The 13,958-nt window shown below is 45.6% G+C and overlaps 1 protein-coding gene across 2 annotated transcripts in view; it reads right to left on the reverse strand.

Annotated features, from left to right (window-relative positions):
* Positions 1-423: 423 nt before the first annotated feature.
* The window catches only part of ANOS1 (anosmin 1), a 154,390-nt gene continuing 140,855 nt past the window's right edge, over positions 424-13,958 (reverse strand). For both annotated transcript variants that reach the window (XM_037013428.2, XM_037013427.2), the window contains 5 exons: positions 6,980-7,074; positions 4,271-4,442; positions 3,303-3,523; positions 2,106-2,247; positions 424-1,008 (listed from right to left, as the gene is read on the reverse strand). In XM_037013428.2, the coding sequence (XP_036869323.2) occupies positions 950-1,008; positions 2,106-2,247; positions 3,303-3,523; positions 4,271-4,442; positions 6,980-7,074 (689 nt within the window). In that variant the 3' untranslated portion in view covers positions 424-949. The remainder of the gene's footprint in view (positions 1,009-2,105; positions 2,248-3,302; positions 3,524-4,270; positions 4,443-6,979; positions 7,075-13,958) is intronic.

Genomic DNA, 13,958 nt, shown 5'->3' on the forward strand with positions numbered 1-13,958 from the left:
ACCATCACTGAGAATATTCCAGCATACCAATAGCTTACTTTAACTAAGAAAAGGGCAAATCTCTGCAAATATTTTGAAAATATCCAATAGTTGGGATTCTTTCATTTTAAGAGGTTTTGTAAATGTTCAGACACATGAAAGAGGTAACGAGGTGAACCACCCAGCAGCTATTCTCCACTTTAGAGGGAAAAAAGGAAAACATAAATAATGTATCAGGGAAATCCCTCATGTTACAGGATGAAATATTAAGAACTATCCCAGAAGAGAATTTTAATTTCTCCAAGGCAAACTCCAGATAGCAGCTTAGCTCACTAAACGCGTCCGGCTTGGGACGTCGTTCATACAACATAATCTACAAATGGGACTCTCGTTTTCCTTTGTACAAAATGCTTAGGCCGCTTCAAGTGGGAGTGTTTTTTAATATAAAGTAATCATTATGTTTCAGATTATAAATTTTCAGTTAAAAATCACACATGATAAAAATCATCTTACAAAAGATTTCAATAATCAGGGCCTAAAAACGGTATAATTGTAGTTGATTTTTCCAATCAAATCAATAATTTAAAAGTGTTTTATTGATGAAGTTCATGCTTAGTATGCGTGTGAGTTGGGTATTTGTTACGCTGCCTTCCTTCCAGAATTTGCCGCTTGAAATGCAGGGAAATCTCAGCTCTCCAGTCACTGAGATTCGGGCAACCATAGGTGGAAACAGAATGTGCAGTTAGATAGACTGAGTCTCTGTTTTATCTGTTCTTACAGGAAACCAGTGTCCATCCTCACTGGCTATTTGCCACTTGTTTCCAGAAGCCTCTGGGATGGACAGAGGAACTTAGCACACGGCGTTAGGTGGGAGTTGCGCTGGGGGCACCCACGGCCTCTGAGCGCTCAGAATCATCGGAGGGTCAACAGGTACGTGGTCGCTCGATGTGTGGACATCGTTGGGAGCTGTCTAGTATCTTTGTGGAGAAGGCTTGTAGTGGTGGGGATGACGATGTTTAAGATGGGGTCCTGAGAAGTGACAGAGGACGCACGTCAGTCAGGCTGCTCTCCAGGTGTGGGATAAACCGCAGGAGGACACGTGTGCAGGGAGGCCTCGACCCTGGCCGAGGCCCCGCCAGCACGCTGGTGCAAGTCTGCAGGCTCCGGCGTGCATACATCCACCCTGGTTTGCTCCCTCCCTCCCCAGTTGGCCCTTCTCCCCCTCCCCCTTCTCTCCCCCAAACTATAAAATCGCTAGAGGAAGAAGACAAGCACCTCTCCTCATTTTACAATTATTTAAGCATTTGAAATCCTTTTTATTTCCTCAGAAAGTTCTAAAAATGAATCAATAGCTTTATCCATCCCAACATCAATGGAGCAACATCAGAAAGTCATATTCACTCAACCTTTCACAGGTCAGGGCCATCAATGTCTCCCATTCTGATAGGTTTTGTTTCTCTTTAAAATTGTAATCATAAAAAGTTATCGGGGGCAAATGTGATCCACCATTTAAAAAATCAGTTTTCAAACTAGAATTGCTTCTCGGTGCTCTTACCAGCAGACAAATCTTTAGACAGAGCTTTTTAAATTTAAGCTGGAAAACAATAATGCACATCATTTAAACATCAGCAAGACTGTTTTGGAACAGGTGACGTTTTTAGTTTTTACAAAATTTACTTGTTTAGCAACAAATCAAAGGGATTGATTTGGGTCATATTACAAAGAAAATGCATGTAATACATTCTAGTAAAATTCATGTCATAAGAAAATAAGCTCCTTAGCAAAATACTGTTTCCTATATTGTTCTATTTGAAAATCATAATGTAAAAAGATTTTGATTGATGAGATGATAGATTTTTTTTTCCCTGTATGTATTTATGGTTTAAAATACAGGGGAAAAGCATGCATTATATGGAAAATAAATACGGAAAAGAAAGGTGGGAGGGAGAGGGTGGAAAAGGGGGTTACTAAGCATTAGCCGTATAACTTACACTGCAGGCAGCTGGAATAAAACTCAGAAAGCACAGCTGGGGAGGAAGAATTTCAGGTCAGAGTGTGCCTTCTGTCACAGGCAACTGTCGTAACGTGTGCTATCTTAGCGTTTCACAGGACAGGGCCGCACTCACTGTGTGCCGCCGACGGCGGGAGGTCCGGGGTCCGGAAGGTCTTGATGGTGGCGGGCCCTTCCCCTCCCGTGCTCAGCACTTGAACCTCCAGTCGGTAGAGGGTGGACGGCCTCAGATTGGGCACCGTTAGCAGATAATGATCCTGAGGAAGTTATGCAAAAAAGGTGGTTGTCAGTGACCTTTTATGAACAACGTGCACAGTGGACACATATTGCAGGACCGTTTGTTGCCCCGGGTGAGACTTTAGCTCAAATCGAGGTCCCCTGCTCTGTACCGCGACGGCGCCATTGCAGAATGCTACCCTGGTTGTGCTGGATCGTCTCAGCACCAGTCAGTTCTTGGCAGCCTGAGATGCTTGGCAGAACTGAAATTGGCTGCGGTGCCAGTTCTCAAGGATTTCAGCTTCTATTCTGTCACGTTAAGACTTTCCCATGCTTTAAAGTGTTCATCTGCCCACCTTGTGATGTGAATTCCTGATAACCCACATTTCCGTGAATGAGCCGACTGTTTTCCTGAAAACCCAGTCTCTGTCAATGCCCATGACCGAAAATGTGGGTTTTCAGGCCAACACATTGTTCTCCAAACTCAATAAAACCCTCATATGTTCATGGAATAAGTACTTTCTAATTCTTAAGAAATTTTCCCTCCAGGATTTAAGTTTTTTGTGGGTTTTTTTTTCTTTTTTTCTTTTTGGAGCAGGAGTTGAATGTCCAAAGGGTGTTTTTTTGGAGAGGGTAAAAGCCCACACATGATTTTTTTCTTGAAGCCAAGGAATGAAGTGGCCGGCAAGATAGGCCAACTCACTATGGGCTCCAGCCAAATTTGAAGAGGGAAAGAAAGAAAAACAACCAGCTTCTTTTAGCTGTTTTTTTCCCCCAATTTAACACTTCAAACAGGGCATGTCCACTTGGACCAGAGGGACAGGGGGTGAACAAAGGTAGAAAAAACTTGTGACACCACCTACATACAGGGCAGGATAAGGTCTGTTGAAGAGCTGGCTCTCATAATCAGAATTTATCTAGATAGTTTATTCAAAGGAAGGCTTGTGATATTTGTTAATACTTAAATTAATATGTTTGGAAGAAGAAAATGTAGAATTAAGCAGCAATAGTACAGCCACGCAGCACGATGGAAATATTCAACTCTTGATGGTCACTACGCATGGGCAGGGGACGTCGGAACTGAGCGGGCACATACCGAGGGCAGGATCTGGGACTGTGAAATGATGCTGTTCGGCAGGTTGTTCTGTCTGCTCTCCGTCGTGACCTCAGCCCACGTCACTTGGAAGCCAGTCACGGGCTGGTAGAGGTTGGCCTTGGCCATCTTCCACGAAAAGTGGCCTGTGATGTTCACATCTTGGACAATGAATGAAGCAGAAAGGTTCTCGGGCTTCGCAAGCACCTTGGGAAGAACGGGACCTGTGGCGGTGAGAAGGGGACACCAGCACTACTGGAGGAGGAGAGAAATGGGACCAGGCACCCTGCTGGGCCATCCCCCCTTGGACCTATGGGGACAGTTTTTGAGCAAAAGCCACACCAACTGCAACCCTGGGCAAAGGGGTGCTAATCCCGTGGGGATTATTTTTTTTATAGCCCTGCCTTGGGGATGCAAAAAGGAGAGAGAACTTGGCAGTCTAGAAAGACGTGGCCATTTCTTCAAGAACAGAAATGTCTGCAATGACAAGGGTGGATATTCAAGTTTTCCTAGGAGTTACTGGAAAGCACTTCGGGCGCCGTGTTTCAGCAGCCTGGGAGTAGCTGCCCCGGGGCAGGAATGGGGCTTTGGCAAGGAGAAGGGGATGGAAGGGATAGACAAGGCCTGGCGGGTTTCCAAGGTGTGGAAAATGTGTAAGGATAATCATATGGCAAAGGGGTGGGATAAAAATGAAATGCTTTACATACAGCATGCCAGAACATAAGCAGGCTATAAAGTTTGCCTTCATTTCTAAAAGGATACTATGGCCAGCAAAGGATGCCTTTCCAATGGTGTAAAGCAATGCGTACATTCATCCATATATGACCTCCAAAATGGGGCCATAGTATGACAGTTTGAAAGAGAAGTTCCTTTCATGTTTAGGGTCTCATGAAATGCAGTTTGGAACTATTGTCAGGGGGTCACACGTACACCCCACAGCCACACACATGGAAGTTCAGGTCAAAGCTTACCAGCTTCGCCAGGGCAGGTCACGTGTTTGTGGCTTTTCCCCTTCAAGGCGGAGCATGGCGGGGTCGTAAAGAAAACGGTTTCTGCCTTCAAACGGCCCTTTGGCCGTGTTGGTTGGACGGTCACTGTGTATTTGCAGGAAAAGGACAGATCTTGAAGGATTAGATAATTTTCCTAGAGCAAGAGAAAGAGAAAATGTCAGCAGTAAATCTCATTAGGGATAAAAAAAAAATTGGCAGGAGATGAAATCATATGCCAACAGGGTATTTTTGTCTATAGGGAGCGTGTGCAATATGGCTTTTATAAAAAGTACAAAGGAGACACTGTCCATGTTTTGATTAATTACAATTGTGAAACACTCCCATGGCATTGGACACGTCGCCTAGAATTGGGCGGGACCCCAGGGATTCCTCATCAAAGCAGACAACTGTAACCTTCAAAGCCAGTGTGTTTCTGAGTTGGCAGCGGGGCAGGCGGCACTGTAAAGCTGTAAGTAAAAATCTAACTTCTTTAAATATGAAAAAAGCTAACTCAGGCTTCTCAGAGAGACAGGCTTAGCTTACGTGTAAGTTTCTTTGTAAAAACAATGAAGACCTGTTTAGCAATGCATTTTCCCCTCCTTATTAATGCTTCTTGCTCTAACACTGTGATTAAACAGAGGTAGGAAAAGCAGGTCAAAATGTTGAGGAATAAGAGGCTAAGAATACAACTTGAGCCTAACTTGGAATGGCGACATGATGGCTGTAACAGGTTCGTCATGTGTGTCTCTTGTATCTGTCTGTTATGCTTGTCCATTCTGGGTCAGAGTGTCAGAGCTCGACGCGTGTATATAAAAGATACAGGTGCAATGGCCCTGCATGGTGCCCTCTGGGTGAAGGATGGGGTCCCTGCTGGGCAGCCGCATGGATGCAGAGGACACCATGGGACACGAATTAAATGAAAACAGGCTCCAGCCCATCCCTCAATCACTTGGGTCAAGAGCAGAAGCCGCTGTGGCTGGTGGAGCAGGAAATCTGGGGAGAGAGCTGGTGCCCATTTGTGGAGGGGACTGGAGATAGGGGTGACCCAGAACACGAGCTGCTTATTTCAGGAACGAATCTGCACTTGTATAGGAATGTACTGGAATTCCAAGTTGGCCATGAAGGATACTGCTTTGCAGATATCCCAAGAACGCTTTCATGTGGCACAGAAGGCACACGTCTGTGTAGCAATGGGCAAATGAGCCGATGCTCCAATGTAGCAATGAAAATAAATGTGTCTAAACATCATTTAAAAACGGAAACAGTCAAGTTCTAAGCCTTGCACAGCCTGCCTTTGCAGGACTTTGATTCTTACGTCTACCGGACACATTGAAGGCTCAGTAAAGAGCTACTATCAGCTTGAGCGTTTCAAAAGATGAGGAGCCTAGGATGGGCCAGCTCCCCGAAACAAGGAAAAGCCTCATTCCCCGCCCACAAAAAATTTAGTAAATCCTGCTTCTGTTCATTTCTTTCTCTGCTTTTCCTTGTTTGTTTCCCGTTTGTTTGCTGAAGGCCACAAACTATGGGAGCTTAAGAAAAAATAAAAGGCGTAATGTTGGTGAGCATGAGTTGGAAAAAGTCACATCTGGTAAGAAAGGACCCGGCTATGGACCCAGCGACTCATGTTATCTCACCATCTTGAAGTCCCATGATGACATAAGATTCTAAAAATACTGTACTTGTTGCTTTAGAAAATATTCAAAAGAAAAATGTTGTCGTTTAATCTCATGCATCAATATCAATTACACATTAGGGGCTATGCCTTTTGATATTTTAAACTGTGCTGCTATGGTACATAAAAGCTGCTGTCATTCACACCACATATAATTTAATGTCCTGATCCACATTTTCTGTTACATTGTCGATCCTGCTCGATAATTCATGCATTAACCTCAAAATACTTGCAATATACTGAATAGTTTTGGTAAAGTTACTATCCCGAGGAGCTGAGCATTCTTGTAAAGTTAAAAGTCAAAGCTGATGTGTGGTGTATAGGTCAGGTGGTAGGGACATGGACAGTCAGTCATACAGAAATTCACTGGGAAATACTACCTTTTGATCACTGTGCCAAGTCAAAATCCAGACAGTAATTCAAAGCATCTGTCCAATCAAGATAAAACACACAGAGACTCAGAAGCATTTCTCCTGTGACCTGGGAGTTTGTTAACAATGTGTCTTTTTTTTTTTAATTGAAGTATCATTGATAAACCATCTTATGTTGGTTTCAAATGCACAACACAGTGGTTCAACAGTCACCCGTATTATAACATCCTCACCCCCCACACTAGTGCCATTACTATTTGTCAATGTTGAAAGATGTTACAGAATCTGTGCCTATATTCTCCATACTGTACTACCGTCCCGGTGACCAACTTAAATTGTGATGGCGAATTACTGTGCCCCTTTATCCCGTTCCCCCTTGGTAACCACCAGCCCCTTCTCAGTGTCTGCGAGCCTACTGCTGTTACGGAACCACGTGTGTTCAGTCTCTGCATTTCGGGCCCTGCCATGGGTCGACAACAGCATTAAACCCTCGGTGTGATGTCAAATGGGCAAGAGCGTGAGAGACCATAATAGCCATTAGAGGTCCAGTTCCATGCAGTCATTTATTCAGTAGCTAATTCGTGAGCAGGAGGCAACCGTTCCTCAATGGTCTGCACACCTTCCTGTCCGGTGTGATCATCTGCTTACCTGGGTCACGACAGACGATGTCGCCGGCTTGGTGGTTTTGTTGTGTGCACAGACTTCCGGAAACCAGCGCACGTGATAGCGACTGACGCTGGGATCTGAAACGTCAAAATGCACAAAAGAACAGTGTGGAAGTCACATGGTACCAGCCCAATGCTCTTAAAGTGTGGGAGAGAAAGGGAGAAAATAAAATTCTGCCGGTGACCCACTAATGCACACATGAATTACAGGAGGCGTGCACACCTTGCAGAACGCTGCTTCATGTTTCGTTATGAGCAGCGAAGTTGGGGGGATGCACGCTGCCGCAGGAAAGCCTGTGCTGATGTGGAAGAGCTGAGCAGGGGACACATCAGAGTCACAGCCCAGGGATGCCAGCAATGTCTTGGGAATAACGCTGGAGTGGTTCCTATGACAGGTCACCCCCTACAAGACAGGGTCACACTCGGCAGCTGTTTGCTTAACTCCTGTGCTGGAAGGAGGGTGGAGACATCGCATGCCTCTGAAGCCTGTATTCTTCTGATAAACCTGGTAGAGACGCTACTGAACCCAGGCAAGTAAAGCATTTTCCTCAAAGAATGGGCCGATCAGACGTATTCCCGTTTGAACCCTACCTATCAGCGGCTGCGGGGTGCATGGCGTCCCCTGCCTCACCGCATACATCCTGGCCTCCCGTGTATTTGTGCTGAAATGCCACTCAAAGTCTCAAGGACAGGCGAGAAGACAGACCCTTTCCACGTCCCCATTCCCAGGGGGAGCAGCGCACCCCATCCACTCCTTTCCTTGGGCAATCAGTGGAAAAGAGAAAATGATGACTAGCAAGTCTCTGAGCTGGAAAAGAAGGGGGATGCTGTGAGGTTTATGATCACCCCGGCTGTCCCAGGGCGGGAGAAGCCGGGACTTCTGCGGGGAATGAGTGTCTCCGCCCGCATGGAGGTTCTCAGAGGGCAAAGTGCTTCGATGAGACGGAGGCGGGGAGGCTGGTGGTGCAGTGGGAACTGGCCCTGGGCAGCACTTCAGAACGAGAAAAGAAGAAGTTGAAGTCAGAGAAAATAAAGAGGCACCAAGCGGGCACTGGTGGTGTTTGGTTAAAAGCAAAACTTTGGCCCAACAGACATGAAAGACATTTCGGGGGAGAGGGGGGTAGAATTACCCGTTGCCCATAAGTATGAACCAATCAAGACCAAATTCAACAAGAGGGCTGCCCTGGGCAGAGCGGTGAAGCAGCCACCCAGCACCAGCGGCCCTCGTGGCTTGTAAGCGTGCCGCACAAATGAGAAAGAAAGGCACACGTTTGACTTGGTGGCAAAAGGCTGTGGATAAACACGGGAGGTGGAGAGAGGCAGGGCATGTGGCCGAGCGTTCCGATTTCACATAGCGCAGCCGGTCTGTCTCCTGGAGAGGCCGGCCGTGGAGGGAGGGCTGGAGGAAGGACTGGCCCGGGCTTCTGGCCGGCATGACCCACAGTGTCCTCTGCGCTGCTGAAATGTTCCTGCGTGGTGGCCCCTGGTGAGCCCCGCCTGTGAAGCAGCTGAAATGTGGCTAGCGCAGCCACAGGGTCCACTTCTGAATTTTCATTAATTTCATCAGCTTCAATGGCCACAGGGGGCCGGGGGGCTGCCGTTCTGGAGTGAGAAGTTCCAGCCACAGAGAAGAGCCAGTGAGATGCGCTGAGTGGCAACAGCGCATGAGTGACATTCTTTGCTCGGGGAACAGCAGGGGACAGGTTCTGGCTTGCTGTGACATTTACGGGATGTGTGACCTATGCCTGTAGGCATGCTAAAAGGGCCCTACACATACCTTCCGACATGACGGTACCTCCCCAGGAGGCATTCAGGGGAGCGGGCACGCACCCTGCCTTCGGCTCTCCACGTCTAACGCCACAGCCCCCACCTTCTCCATGGGCCACCTGTGTTCCCCAGACTTTCAACACCACCTGCCCCTACTAACGGTTCCCACCCAAACTGCTCTCCTGAAGACCCACAGCCCCCGGCTGCCCGTCCCAAAGACACTTTCCAAACTCAATTTCTAACCCTACATTCTCGATCTGGGGCTTCAAGTTGGCCCCCTGCTTTCACGTTGCCTTTTACCTACTCACATCTTCCCATTTTCTGTATATCTGATGTTCAGACATGGTGTTCTTGCTGTCCCTGGGGGAACTGTCCCTTCCTGCCTTCAGACAGCAAGCAGTCAGCTGGAAGCACACCTGTCGTAGGCAGGCCAGCCACCCAGAGCCCACACACCCCTCCCAGCAGGTGCTCACCGTCAGGGCCACTGGCTCCTGCCCTCAGCACCCCACGCCCAGGTACCCCCACGGCACACGCCGCTGGAACTGTTCACACTAGCCGCCCCTGGGGCTGCTTCCTGGGCCCCCCGGTTCCCTCCTGCAGGAGCCCACCATGCAGGCCTCTGAGCACAGCTGCCTGGCTCCCGCTGCCCCCTGGCTGGCCCTGTGCGTCTCCACACGCCCCCCTCTTCCTCTTTGCACACGGGGAGTAATAAGCCCTCTTTGCAATGGCAGTTCTCTCTTGATTTGCTGGCCTCACCAAAGCTGCATAATAACACCTACATTTTTAAACCTGATTAAAACGAACACACTGTCTTCTGCCGTCTGTGTGGCACATTTTCAAACACACACACATCACTCCTCGGGTTTTCAAGGTCCATCAAAAGGCGGCGTGCATTGTGCCTGGATGTCTAGACAATCCCCATTATTCACAATGGATTAGAAAATCACCGTGAACGCCAAGTTAGCGAACACTGAACAGCCCTTGTTGAGGGGATGCAGGCTTCGGTTCTAGTGAACCTCAGGTCACAACGGTTCCGTCTGCCAGTTGATACATATCTTCTCTTACGTGTGTTTCTGTTTAAAGGCACCTTATGTAACATATTTCTTGTAAGGTCTTAATTGTCTTATGTCTCTATAGCTTACACATGCTAGTTGAGAAGGTTTTATGATGGTGTCCAAGCACGACCATCGATTCCTTTAACCTTCCGTGAAACCTCAAGATAATACCACCACTATACTTTGTTTTATAAGTTCTCAAGAACCACAAATCTAGCCACTTTTTATGTTTCCCACAGCTTCAGCACACACATTCGACATCCCTCTAGGCCCTTACAGAGCAGCCTCACATATACACCAGCAAAGTCTCTCTTTTTCTGAATGCACCACATTTCTGATTCATGAACACCAAAGGCCAACAGCTCATACCTGAACAAAGCTTATCTCAGCATCTTATTTACTGTGAGGCATATTACAGTTTTCTTGCTTAAAAGGCTTAGAAAGGCTAGGCAGCACTTCAGCAAATACACTCGGGGGCCAGTTTAAATAGCAAAATCCCCCAACGAAAAGCAAGACAGTGCAAAAAAAAGAAAAGAACCAAAACAATGGCTCTAAACAGACCCTGGAAAGGACGCTTGTTTGCAGCCTGGGAACTGAGACAAGAAGACACAGGGTCGCCGTGCTGGGAATGTGTACACAGGGTCCTCAAATTTATCGCCACTCTGTGCATGTGCTTCTCCGCACAGCACCACAGAAGTGTCACGAGCATTGGTTTGCGGGTTCCACATAAATGTTAGTGAGTAGATGACTCTGTCAACACGGAACCAGGGAATAACGAGGATCGACTGATGCTCTTACCATTTTGAAATCAGTAGTAAAAGGTAGCCTCTTGTGTTATGTGCCTAATGAATTCCACATTTTCCTTTGTTGCCTTAAACCCAATCTTCCCACTTTAGTGCTAACATATTGGACGGGCAGCATTCAAATTATATCCTTCTATTTAAAGAGTGGTCACTGGCGGGCCACTCGGCCCAGCAGGCTTTCCCACATCTCCCATGCAGCCTGAGCAATATTTTGACATTCTTCATCGCCACCCTTTTCTTCTTGAAATCCTTGCTTCCTTGGCCTGTCGCAAATATCCGACTTCCCTGATCCCTCTGGGCACGTGCTGTGTCCTCTGCCGGGTCATGCCCGTTGTCCTGCTTTCAGAGCTGGAAGTTCCTCCACACAGGTTCCTTCTCTCGGTGTCCACGTCTGATCTCTCCTGAGATCCAAGCAAGGAAAACTGTGTAGTTGTGCAGGCTGTGCACTGCCTAATTCTGGGGAAAGTCAGGGGAGTGCCTTCACCTCCTACTGCACTAACTCCTACATTTCTCCACTGCCTCCAGGGCATTTTAAACTCAAAATGCTCACCGCCCCAACTGCTGGTCCAATACTGCCCTTACTGCAGGTGATGCCCCCCCGCCAGCCTCCAGCTACAGGTATGTTCTCGTCTTCCCTGTCACCATTCATGTCCCTCAACCCATCACCAAGTCCTCTTGATTTTATCTGCTGAATATTAAACTTAGATTTAAAATGGTCTCAAAGCATTTTTAATGGTGCCCCCCAAAACCAAGTTTGGAGACATTAAAAAAATGAGAAGAATGTTAGTTGACTTGCTTCCATGGAAATCATTTATATAGTTATCTCATCTTTAGCTGCACCTTGCCAATTACTAAAATCCTAAGAGCTTATATTTTAGGATATGGCTCCAGGATCCAATCTATAAACATCATTATATCAACTGCTTCCTAAGGGGACAGCCATGAAAAGTCTATGATAAATGCCTCATTGATCTGGTTCTTGAACTGAAATCCTTCCTTCTACAAATAAGATATATTATAAAGAATATACATTGAAATTTTTTCTTAATATTGAAATTTACTTTCAATATGCTTCAAAAAGTAAATGTATTATTCCATTTATTTCTCAGTGTATCTAACTCTCAGTGTCTGGTGTAAATGAAGGGCTGCAAAATTTTTAATTAAATGTTCATCTCTAAGTTCAGAGAAGTCTAATGATCCAGAATGCTGAGGTCATTGAAATGACAGCTCTGAGGCACAGAGGTCATCTTGGGGCACCACAGAACAGCTGTCCTAACAGAAAATTGAAGTCACAACTCTGGGGCGGGGGACATGTATTTGGAAAGGCACCAGAGAATGCCAGTTCCATCAGGGCAGGAATCTCTGTCTCTCTGCAATGCCTCTTGCAGAAATAGTGCCTGGCATGTAGGAGGTGCTCAGTAAATGTCAGTTGAAATGACATGTTTTCTTGGGATAATTCTTCATTCTCTTCATTTTTGTAAAAAAAAAAATAAAAAAGCTTTGGTAAGACAGAACCTTTTGACTTTGCACAGTTAAGATTTCTGAGCACTTACAAGACATAAAGTACTTCTGCAAAGCACAAGGATGAATGTTTTCTCTCTGTCTGAGCTAACTTTTCATGTTTATGGGGTACAAACACTAAGACGGAAGCCAAAAGCCAGAACAACGATCTGCGGATTCTATTATTTCTATTATCATGCAGGAAAAATGAACGAATGGCTGTAGAGTAATAAAATTACTAGTTAACGTTATATAAAGGGAAGTATTACTTTTGCAAAAACATTTCTTCTACAAATTCACTGTCAAAGGTGAATTACAACCAACTATCACGTGGAAATAAGCTGAGAAGGGTGCATATTTTGACACCTAACTCCTTTCCCTTCAAAATTACATGTTGCCTAAGTAATACAAAAAACCTGAAGCCCCCTCTCTGGGAAATTTCAAGGGAAGTGCATAGATTTCTGCTGGTTCGTCCTTAACTACACATCCAAAATCAATGTCCTGCCCACCATGACTTTCAGGAAATGTGACATCTATTGACCAATTTCTTCTTACAACTTTGTCTTGATGAGTGTACAAGGATCTCTTCTATGTGATTTATCACTGGTGGGACTCAGTCATAACTCAAGAATACTCAGCTACTGTGTCACAGCTGAAAACCACTTGGGAGGGGTCTATTGAGCTGCATATAATGCACACAAGGTATACTTTTTTAGGGTTGAGAAGTCCAGAAAGCCAGCCAGAACGTTCTTTCCCCAACATTCCATTCCATCAAATAATGCTCCATTCCATTCCAGACCATTCTGGTACCCTCTATTTCGTCACATTCCATTCCATTCCACAACATTCTATTGCATTCTACAGCGTAACATTCCACCCCATTCCATTCCATAATGTTCCATTCCATTCGTTTACGTTCCACTCTTTCGTGACAGAATCATATCCCGTATTCACATTCTATACAAAATTCATATGATAGTAGGGCTGCGTGTTGATTTAAAAGGTGTCTCCCTTCCTGCATTTATAATAATTGTGAATGCACTTGTGTTACAATGTCTGGGGAAACTTTGGTTTGGGATTCTGTAGGTCACATGGTGGCTGCCTTCTAAAGCTTATGGAAGGAGGAAAAATGTGCAATAACAGTGCGACACACGCTCTCCTCCTTGGTCTGCTCTGGACCCCCCAAAGGGTGCTACAACCTCCCCCCACCATGTGCTCCTGCAGAAAGGAGCGCCACTGTGTTTTCCTATGTTGATTTTGTTTCCATATTTAAAATAAAAAAGGAAACAGGATGGATCTAACTTAAGGAAAAGGGCTTTTGGGAAAAATGCAAAACTTTAGTTAGAGGATGACTTTTCTTAGTATTTAAGTAAGTGGCTGTGTGATGTGGTGGAAATGAACCCACATTTGCAGACTCTGACACAAAGTAAGCGTTTGTTGCTACAGCTCTGGTTCACATCCACATTCTCCCTCTCAGCTATCTCCTGAGCTCTGGGATTATTTAAAATAATGTGTATGTGTATTTATGCAAATACACAGGCATACGTTTACATGTATACACACTTATGATCTTGAGGACAAGCATGATCACTTAGCTGTCAGTGAAAATACCATGTTTGTAGATTTTTAAGGTGTGAATTCTCCCATCACTGACACAAGATGAATCACAATCTCAATAAATTAGATCTCAGATTTTTGTGGACAATGACCAACTAATGCACATGTTTCTATAAAAATGCAAAGGGCCACGAATAGACAATACAATTTGAAAAAAGTAAACAATTGGAAGAGTATTATTGAAAATATCTATAAATCCATAGTGGCTAAGACAATGTGG

Source organism: Manis javanica, chromosome X (assembly GCF_040802235.1).
Source record: "Manis javanica isolate MJ-LG chromosome X, MJ_LKY, whole genome shotgun sequence".
Taxonomy (NCBI): domain Eukaryota; kingdom Metazoa; phylum Chordata; class Mammalia; order Pholidota; family Manidae; genus Manis; species Manis javanica.